Source organism: Etheostoma cragini, chromosome 11 (genome assembly GCF_013103735.1).
Source record: "Etheostoma cragini isolate CJK2018 chromosome 11, CSU_Ecrag_1.0, whole genome shotgun sequence".
Taxonomy (NCBI): Eukaryota; Metazoa; Chordata; class Actinopteri; order Perciformes; family Percidae; genus Etheostoma; species Etheostoma cragini.
This window is the reverse complement of record NC_048417.1, coordinates 22,880,401-22,889,739: the sequence shown is the minus strand read 5'-3', so window position 1 is coordinate 22,889,739 and position 9,339 is coordinate 22,880,401. Positions and strand designations below refer to the sequence as shown.

At 41.7% G+C, this 9,339-nt stretch overlaps 1 protein-coding gene across 5 annotated transcripts in view; it reads left to right on the top strand.

Moving 5' to 3' along the window:
• The window catches only part of hdac4 (histone deacetylase 4), a 135,474-nt gene that overhangs the window by 90,304 nt on the left and 35,831 nt on the right, over window positions 1-9,339 (top strand). For all 5 annotated transcript variants that reach the window (XM_034884734.1, XM_034884733.1, XM_034884732.1 and 2 more), the window contains 5 exons: window positions 754-882; window positions 1,222-1,328; window positions 1,799-1,918; window positions 2,179-2,392; window positions 2,858-3,069. In XM_034884734.1, the coding sequence (XP_034740625.1) occupies window positions 754-882; window positions 1,222-1,328; window positions 1,799-1,918; window positions 2,179-2,392; window positions 2,858-3,069 (782 nt within the window). The remainder of the gene's footprint in view (window positions 1-753; window positions 883-1,221; window positions 1,329-1,798; window positions 1,919-2,178; window positions 2,393-2,857; window positions 3,070-9,339) is intronic.

The following is a 9,339-nucleotide window of genomic DNA, read 5'->3' as shown; positions in this document are numbered from 1 at the left end:
GGAAGTTTGGGGTCCCCTGCTGGAGCTGCTGCCCCCGCGACCCGATACCGGATAAGCGGTTGAAGATGGATGGATGGACCAGGCACACACATCCCCTTCAGCATTCAAACATGATGACAGACAAGGACAGTTGTCTGTAATTGAAAGTGTCTGGAAACAAGCGGTGTTCACTGTCAGAGCGTGGATGCAGCATCATTAAGCGTTGGGTCAGGAGGAAGCTGCCAGTTGGCTGCCTCTCCTCTTGTTGCAGGGCTTCCCACTGTCAGACGATGGTGGCTTACCTCCGCTCCAGTCGGTCAACACATACTCTGTGGTCTACAGGGACCAGCTTATTAGTCCCACTACAGGACCCTGATCAAGCTCCCACTTGTATGGCCCCAGCAATCCACCACAAAGCTGTGTCGAATGCCGAAGAGACAGTTCAGACAGAATCTGTACTTTTCTCATTAACGGGGCTAATTTGGGGTGTAACACATTCATAGTTTTTAGAATGAGTAGCCCGGCTGGAAATTAAATGCTGCCATTGCTTTACTCTATCCACTTAGTTGTCTGCCACACATTTGTTAAATGAGATGGGATAAGGCACACTTGGTGACAAAAAATTACACTATTGGCATTATTTTCAATTGTCTTTCAAATACATATTAAAGAAGTTCTTGATTACTTTTAAGTTTGGTGTTACTCTGGACTGAAACTTCTCCACCTTTGGAGTAAACCCCAACCATGTCCCTGTCCCTCTCTGTGTCTTGCCAGCCTCTGAACCCAACCTGAAGCTTCGTTCCCGGCTAAAGCAGAAGGTGACAGAGCGCCGCAGCAGCCCTCTGCTCAGAAGGAAAGATGGTCCTATCGCTACTGCCAAGAAGCGTTCCTTCGACTTGGCTGGTGAGCACTCTTGTTGTGGAATCTTCTGTTGTTTCATGATACAATTGTGAAGAATATTCACAGTACTTTGATAGATGATTATAAGAGATTAAAATATTCACATTCTAAATCATATCAAACATCAATGATTGGATTTTGCCTATCAAGATGGTTTATTATGGCTTATTGTTTTAAGTTTAAGTTTTGGATATAAAAAAACTAATAATATGAACACAACCCAGAAGGATTATAACAAAACAAGGACAATGTATAACGGAGTCATATTTAATCACAAAAAGCTCAGTAGTTCAGACCAGCATGTTTGAAACATGTTCTTTCTGTGCTGTGTGTGTGTTCTAGAGTCTGCATGCAACAGTGCACCAGGCTCAGGACCAAGCTCCCCCAACAACAGCTCTAGTAACATCCCAAGTGAGAACGGGGTCACTATCTCCAGCAGCCCAGGAGAGGTAACCTACATGACTGCATGTGTGTCTTTTGGTGTTCATGTGCATGGGACAGACAGATGACCAGAGGACCCCAAGAGGATATTGGCAATGTCTACCTCTTTTAAGGGTGGCAGTAGCTCAGTCTGTAAGAACTTGGCTTGGGAACCGCAGGGTCGCTGGTTCAAGTCCATGTTTGGAGTGTACAGAGTGTGGAGAGGTGCCGGTTCACCTCCTGGGCACTGCAAAGGTGCACCAAACCCCTAACTGCTCAAAGCCCCCTCACTCTGACATCTTCCCAGGAGTGCATGTATAGAGCCTGGACATGTGTGTGTAATAATGTGAAAAAATTCAGTTCTTAATCTTAGTGGAGGGCTCAAGCTCTGTAAGTGTGCATGTTTGTGTGTGTGAAACAGAGGCAAAGTAATGTATTTTATGTATGTACTTTGTGTCTTTACTCTGTATTTACAGTAAACATTGTTGTGTGTGTTTAGGTCTCCCTGCTACACAGGTTGGCTGCAAGGGAAGGTTCAGTTAGCCAGCTCTCTCTCTACACCTCCCCTTCTCTGCCCAACATCACCCTGGGACTGCCAGCCACAGGCCCTGCTAGCACTGTGAGTACAGTCTTTGCACAGTACATGTGTGAGATATAATACAGCATTACTTATTTCACCAAAGAATATTTAGTTTGCAAAATAGTTCTTGTCAATTATGTTTGGCAAGAAGGTGCCGTACATGTCTGATTCTATTTCTTCATTTCACTTCCATTCTGTCTCATTTGACCCTTCTTTGTCTCCATCCATCTGCCTCTCTCTGTATCTTCCTGCTTTTTTTCCTTCTCCTTCCTTGTTTCCCAATCTCTCTCTTGTTGTAGCTGATGTCAGGACACCAAAATGGTGAGAGTCGTCTGGCATTGCCTGCCCTACAGCAAGGCATTCCTCTGACCCCTCCATTCCTGCCCACGGCCCACCTGCCCTCCTACTTGGCATCTTCAGCTCTGGACAGGGAGGGGGCCGCAGGGGGAACGGCTGGTCACAACCCCCTTCTCCAACACATGGTACTGCTGGAGCAGAGCCACAATCCAATGGGTCAGTAATCACAGCAACATTTATTTTCTTCACTTTTCAGCAATAAGCAGCTTGTGTCTTATTATTATTATTATTACATTACATTTACATTATTATTATTATTATTATTATTATACTGTTTTTTAATGACTGTATAACTTTACATCAGTGATTTGCAGCATATGGGCAATTTTTTTCTTTTATACATATATCTATTTATATATTTATTATGCATAATGTAAATAAGTATTTACTACTAGTTGTTTTTAAGCAAAATAGCTCTGCTCTTAGATATTATGTCCCATTTGCCTTGTCTCTGTCTCTTAAAGGAGAATTGTTTCTTTTTTTATTGACCTGGGACTCCTTTTGTAGTCATTTGCAATGATTGCAATGCAATAGGACTGATGGTCAAATTACAGAAATAAGACCCAGCTTATTAAAAAATGCTAATAATATACTCCTGTTACCACTTTGTGTTTACCACAGTTGGTCTGGCTGGCCTCCCACTACCATCACCCTCTGTCTCTAAACTTGCGCGTGGCCACCGCCCCCTTGGAAGGACCCAGTCTGCTCCCCTGCCTCAGCAGCAATGTGGACAGGCCCAAGCCCTGCAGCAGCTGGTGGTGCAGCAGCAACACCAGCAGTTCCTGGAGAAACACAAACAACAGTTCCAACAGCAGCAGCACATCATCAACAAGGTAGCTCTGTGTGTGTGTGTGTGTGTGTGTCTGTGTGTGTCTGTGTGTGTGTTTGTGTGTGTGTGTGCACGCACTTGTGTGCGTGGCCATGCGTTGGTATCATACATCCATGTGGCAACATTTGAACAGCTGTAGTAGAGCAGCCAGCTTGATAAGTGTGTGTGTGGATTTGTCCATCCACACATCACTGATTTGGTTAATGTCTGTGAATCCTTTTCTTGCTCCAAGAGCCAAATGAATCGGCCTGCAATCAGCAAGTCTTCTAGCAAGTCTTCTTTGCCTATGTTCGTGTATCCCTTACTTCTCCCTGTCACCCTGGCAACTGTGGTCTAGAGGAAGCTGCCTCCATATACGGCCACACAGGAAACGTGGCTTAGTGCATCATCGTGTGTGTGTGTGTGTGTGTGTGTGTGTGTGTGTGTGTGTGTGTGTGTGTGTGTGTGTGTGTTCGTGCATGCAAAAATTCCTTATGGGGATTAGGCCCCATTATCTTGTGTTGTTGATGACTCCTTCTTCAAGACACCGGGCTGTTATGACTCATGCTAATTAAGTCCATCTAAGGTGTATTTAACTAAAAGGAGAATTGTGACTAATGACTTTGCATTGCTTATTAAAAAATAGAAACTTATTACTTTTACATACCATATAATGACAACAACGTTGTAAATTTTTTTTACTGTTTTAGGTGTGGTTGTTTTCTTAAAACACTCCATCTGTCAGTTAGAATGCACTGAAGATTGTTAATCATTCAGAAAGATGTGATAAATCATAAACGGGTACCTCTAATTATTGTGGGCACGTTCTGGCCCCATGCTTTTAATTCATTGTGTTGTCATGCAACAGGATTTCTTCCATAATTTCATGTACCAAATCACAGACCATTCAATGTAGACTCAATGTTTATTCAGACATTTACGGCAGGCATTGCGGTTGGTTATTAACCAGTTGATACATCAGTGCACAGTTCAAATCTACAGTAACTAATGCAGACATCTCCAAACATGTAATTTTGGCTTAACAAAAATACAGTGGGGCTCAAAAGTTTGGGCACCCCAGGTAAAAATGTGTATTAATGTGCATAAAGAAGCCAAGAAAAGATGGAAAAATCTCCAAAAGGCATCAAATCACAGATTAGACATTTGTCTAATATTAACAAAAAGTTAGATTTTATTTCCATCATTGACATTTTTCAAATAACAGAAAACAAAAAGGGTGTCTGCAGAAGTTTGAGCACCCTGCAGAGTTTCTAGCATGCACTGCCCCCTTTGGAAAGCTGAGACCTGACAGTGTCATGGATTGTTCTCAATCATTGTCTGGAAAGACCAGGTAATTGTCATTCTTAAGGTTTTAAAGGCCCGGACTCATCAGACCTCGCCCCAACAATCCGCACCATGGCTTCTTATAAGCAGTTGTCTAGAATCCTGAAACTGAAAATAGTTGACGCTCACAAAGCAGGAGAAGGCTGTAACAAGATGGCAAATCGTTATCAAATGCCAATGTCCTCTGTTCTGAATATAATTTAGAAATGGAAGTCATCGGGAACAGTGGAAGTTAAAGCACGATCTGGAAGACCAAGAAAAATATCCGACAGAACAGCTCACAAGATTGTGAGAAAAGCAAGTCCAAACCCACGTTTGCCTGCACGATTGATCCAGAAAGACCTGGCAGACACTGGAGTTGTGCTACACCATTCCACTAAAAAGAGATACTTGTACAGATATGGTCTCTATGGAAGAGTCATCAGAAGAAAACCTCTTCTACGTCCTCAACACAAAAATCAGCGTTCGAAGTTAGCAAATGAACATATAGACAAGCCTGTTGCATTGTGGAAACAAGTTCTGTGGACCAATGAGGTTAAAATATAACTTGTTGGCCGCAATGAGCAAAGGTATGTTTGGAGAAGAAAGGGCACATGAATTTTAATGAAAAGAAACTCTGTCCAACTGTTAAGCATGGGGGGGGGGATCAATCATGCTTTGGGATTGTATTGCAGCCAGTGGCACAGGGAAAATTTCACAAGTAGAATGAAAAATGGATTCAATAAAGTTTTTGCAAATTTTGGACTCTAACTTGATGCGATCTGTGAAAAACTGAAGTTAAAGAGAGGATGGCTTTCACAAATGGATAATGATCCTGAAGACACCTCAAAATCCTTGGTGGATTACATCAAGCGGCGTAAACTGAAGGTTTCTGCCATGGCCTTCACAATCTCCTGACCTCAACATAATTGAAACTCTATGGATAAACCTTACGAGAGCAGTGTGTGAACTGGAAGACTTTTGTAAGGAAGAATGGGCGAAGATACCTCAAACAAGAAGTGAAAGAATTGGCTGGCTACAAGAAGCGTTTCCAGGCTGTGATATTTGCCAAGGGGGGTGGGGGGTTTACAAGGTATTAACTCTGCAGGGTGCCCAAACTTTTGCAGACACCATTTTTTTGTTTACTGTTATTTTGAATGTGTAAATGATGGAAATAAAATCTAACTTTTTGTTAATATTATACAAATGTCTAATCTGTGATTTGATGCCTTTTGGAGATCTTTTCTTGGCTTCTTTATGCACATTAATACAAATGTTTACCTGGGGTGCCCAAACCTTTGAGCCCCATTGTATGTTTGCTTCCTATCTGCTTTTAAGTGTGTCTACATTGTTGTGTGTGTCTATATAAGTTAAATTTCCGTAAAAAAAAAAAAAAAAGCTGACTGGCATTGGTGCTCAACAGGTATCCCATTTTCCTCACACGAAGAAGGTGATGGTTTGGACCTGCCAGCCTGCTGAGGCCTCTCTGTATAGAGTTGTTGTGTGTTAGCATGGTTTCTTCCCAGATTGCCTTTAAGTGTGAATGCTGGATGTTTCTCTACGCAGTGTCAGTCCTGTGATGGACTGGCAACCTGTCCAAAGTGTACCATCTTACCTAATCCTTTTTCTACAATTTCACTGAATTTAGGCACTTAATGCAGAGGTTGGAATCATTACAATTTGTCAGACTTTTCACTCTGTAATTTTAAGTTACCAGACAGCCTTCACAAGTTGCAAGTGTTAACTTCATTGACAATCTGTGGCGAGAAAGAGAGGATGGTGGTTATTCAGTTAACTGGGGCCATAGCTTGAAATAGTAAATTAGCTCAAATGAGCTGCCCTATTTCAGACTGGTGTAACCTGTCATTAGGCTCATACTCCAAATATCTCTTGAAAAAGTACTAGCCAGTGCTGATGCAACAGATTTTAGCTCACACCGAATGCATGCAACAAGAAAATGTGGTACTTTCTTTTTGAATCAAAATCTTTTTGTTTAGTTTTTAGTGTAACAATGTACAAAGCTGTCAATTTGTTAAAGACAGGTTATACGAAAGGAATAAATAAAAAAGCAGGGTATACCACATCAAACCAACATTAAGTGACAGATTAAAGTATTCAAAATAATCCCTCCCAAATACCTGCCAGTGAGCATATGTCGCTATCAGCCTGTCACAATGATAATCCAGCGAGAACTTTTTTTTTTTTCAAGCTTTAGGTAGGACATAATATCCGTCAGCCATTGTATATGGGCGGGTGGGGCAGGTTCCCTGCACCTCAGCAGAATTGCTCGCCGGGCCAGAAGAGAGGCAAAAGAAATAGTGCAATGTTTATCTGCTGTTAATCTAAGCTCCTCTTCAGTGACCCCAAAGAGAGCAATTAGAGGATTTGGTTCCAATATGTCGTTAAACACCTGGGATAATGTTTGGCAGACCTTCATCCAGAATTTGCTAAGGCTGGGTCATGACCAATACATATGAACAAGAGAGGCTTCAGAAATGTTACATTTCGGGGTGGGCTAACGTCAGGCTACATTTGAGATATGAGCCCCATGAACGACCACTTTAAGAACGGAACTCCATGTACCTTCTGATAAAGAGTAGCCCAGGTCTTTTTCTCATGCTGCCTTGAACTTGCCCACAGGGGCGTGTGTTAGATCCAACGTCCTGCCATATAAGGCAGAGACAAATCTCTTTTGAGATTTAAGGAAAGAACTAAATCAACAAAGGAATTGTCGGCTGATATAGAAGACCTGGACATCTTAGACGACACAAAATGTCTTGTTGGCAAATACCTGAAAAAGTCTGACTTTGGCAGACTCAATTTGTCGCTTAGTTGTTTGAGTGATGCCAAAGTGTTACTATAAACAGGTCCTTGAAGAAAACAAACCCATCTTATGCCACTGTTTAAAGACAGGATCTTGCGTTGATGGTTTGAAAAGGTGGTTTGGTGCAATAGGGCTCAGCAGAAAGAAGTTGTGCTACCCAGACCATTTCCTTAATTTAACCCATATCCATAAAGAGTGTTAACCACCAGATTTCTTAAAAATATAATTGAGGGGAATGGAAGTGAAGATCCAAGTAGTGCAGGTATGGATATATTCTCCTCCATATGTAACTCCATGACAACCCAGTCGGGGCAATTGGACTGACTTATAAAATATGACAGAGTTATAAAAGCAAAATTTTGGGAGAGCCAGGCCACCTGCAGTCTTGTCTTTTTAAAGGTGGGTCCTATTTTTAGAGAGACCTTATGCTGTGTGCCTCTCCTCCAAATACCGGCTATGTCCTCACAACTACAAAAGGCTATGGCAAGGGGTTCGATGGCTAAATCAAAAATCATGTGGCTCAGAGGACACCCCTGGCGGTATCCACGATGCAGGTTGAATGGCTTGGATAGCTGGGAGTTAGTCCAAACTGAGGATGAGAGTATAGCAACCTGATCAATGAGATATAGTTTGTTCCAAAACCAAATTTGGTGGAGCGCCCACTACTCAACGCGGTCAAATGCTTTTTCTGCATCAATTGACACAAAACACTAGGCAACATCCTCAGAAGCAGAGTAGATATCTAATAATCATCATATGCTTAAGAAAGAATGTCTGGTTTGGTCTCCAACAGAGAACCTTAGCTAAAATGTTAGCATCTGTATTTAGAAGGGAGACTGGTCAGTAGGAGGAGCATTCGGTTAGATCTTTACCTGTTGTTGGCAATAAGTGTGATATAGGCTTCAGCAAAGGATGGAGGAAGAGAGCCTTGTAGGTAGGATTTAGATAGAACGCAACACAACTGTGGGGAGCCGGGGAAGCCGTCAGGGCCCTGACACTTGCCTGATTGCATTGCAGAAGTGTCTGAAGCTATTTTTGCTTGTGATATCGATTCTTCTAGTCTTCCCTTAAAATCTAATGAGATTTTTGGAATATTGAGACTGCTCAGAAAGTCAAACATTACCTTATGATCCAGTTGAGAGTCTGAAGCATTAAGCTTTGAATAAAAATCTCTGAAAGCATCTTTAATTTGCAAGTGATCTGAAGTTATCTTGCCATCATTCTGTCGCGCTTTGGCACATTTAAGTGTTGAGACCAAAGTGATCTGTGTGTCTTTTCGTTGTGAACTGAGCTATCATTGCAGCACATCCAGTCTTGATGGCCAATCACAAAGCTGATGCCAATTCTCCCACCCCTCGTCAAAGTATTTTAGTCACCCTTTTATTAATGGACAGTGTTACATTGTGTGAGAAATTAGTGGCTTCAAGTGAGAATGTTGCGTGTGAAATTGAACACTACAGTAGGCTATATGCCAGTGTTGTTTTTTAATGAAAAAAATAGTGGGACAAACAGAAAAAAAGGGACATTTAGAATAGATTAAAATGTGGGATTAATTGCGTTTTGACTATGACAAGAAGGCAATTAATTGCAATTGAAGATTTTAATCTGTTGACAACACTAATTATAATATATAAGAGTTGGATTTTGAGGTTGCGCATACAGTGGTGTGAAAAAGTGTTTGCCCCCTTCCTCATTTCCTGTTCCTTTGCATGTTTGTCACACATAAATGTTTCGGAACATCAAACCAATTTAAACAATAGTCAAGGACAACACAAGTAAACACAAAATGCAATTTGTAAATGAAGGTGTTTATTATTAAAAGGTGAAAAAAAATCCAAACCATCATGGCCCTGTGTGAAAAAGTGATTGCCCCCTAAACCTAATAACTGGTTGGGCCACCCTTAGCAGCAACAACTGCAACCAAGAATTGCAATGAGGCTTTTTTCAGTGTTCTGGAGGAATTTTAGCCCACTCACCTTTGCAGAATTGCCCTAATTCAGTTACATTAGAGGGTTTTCGAGCATGAACGGCGTTTTTAAGGTCATACCACAACATCTCAATAGGATTCAAGTCAGGACTTTGGCTAGGCAACTCCAAAGTCTTCATTTTGTTTTTCTTCAGCCATTCGGTGGTGGACTTGCTGGTGTG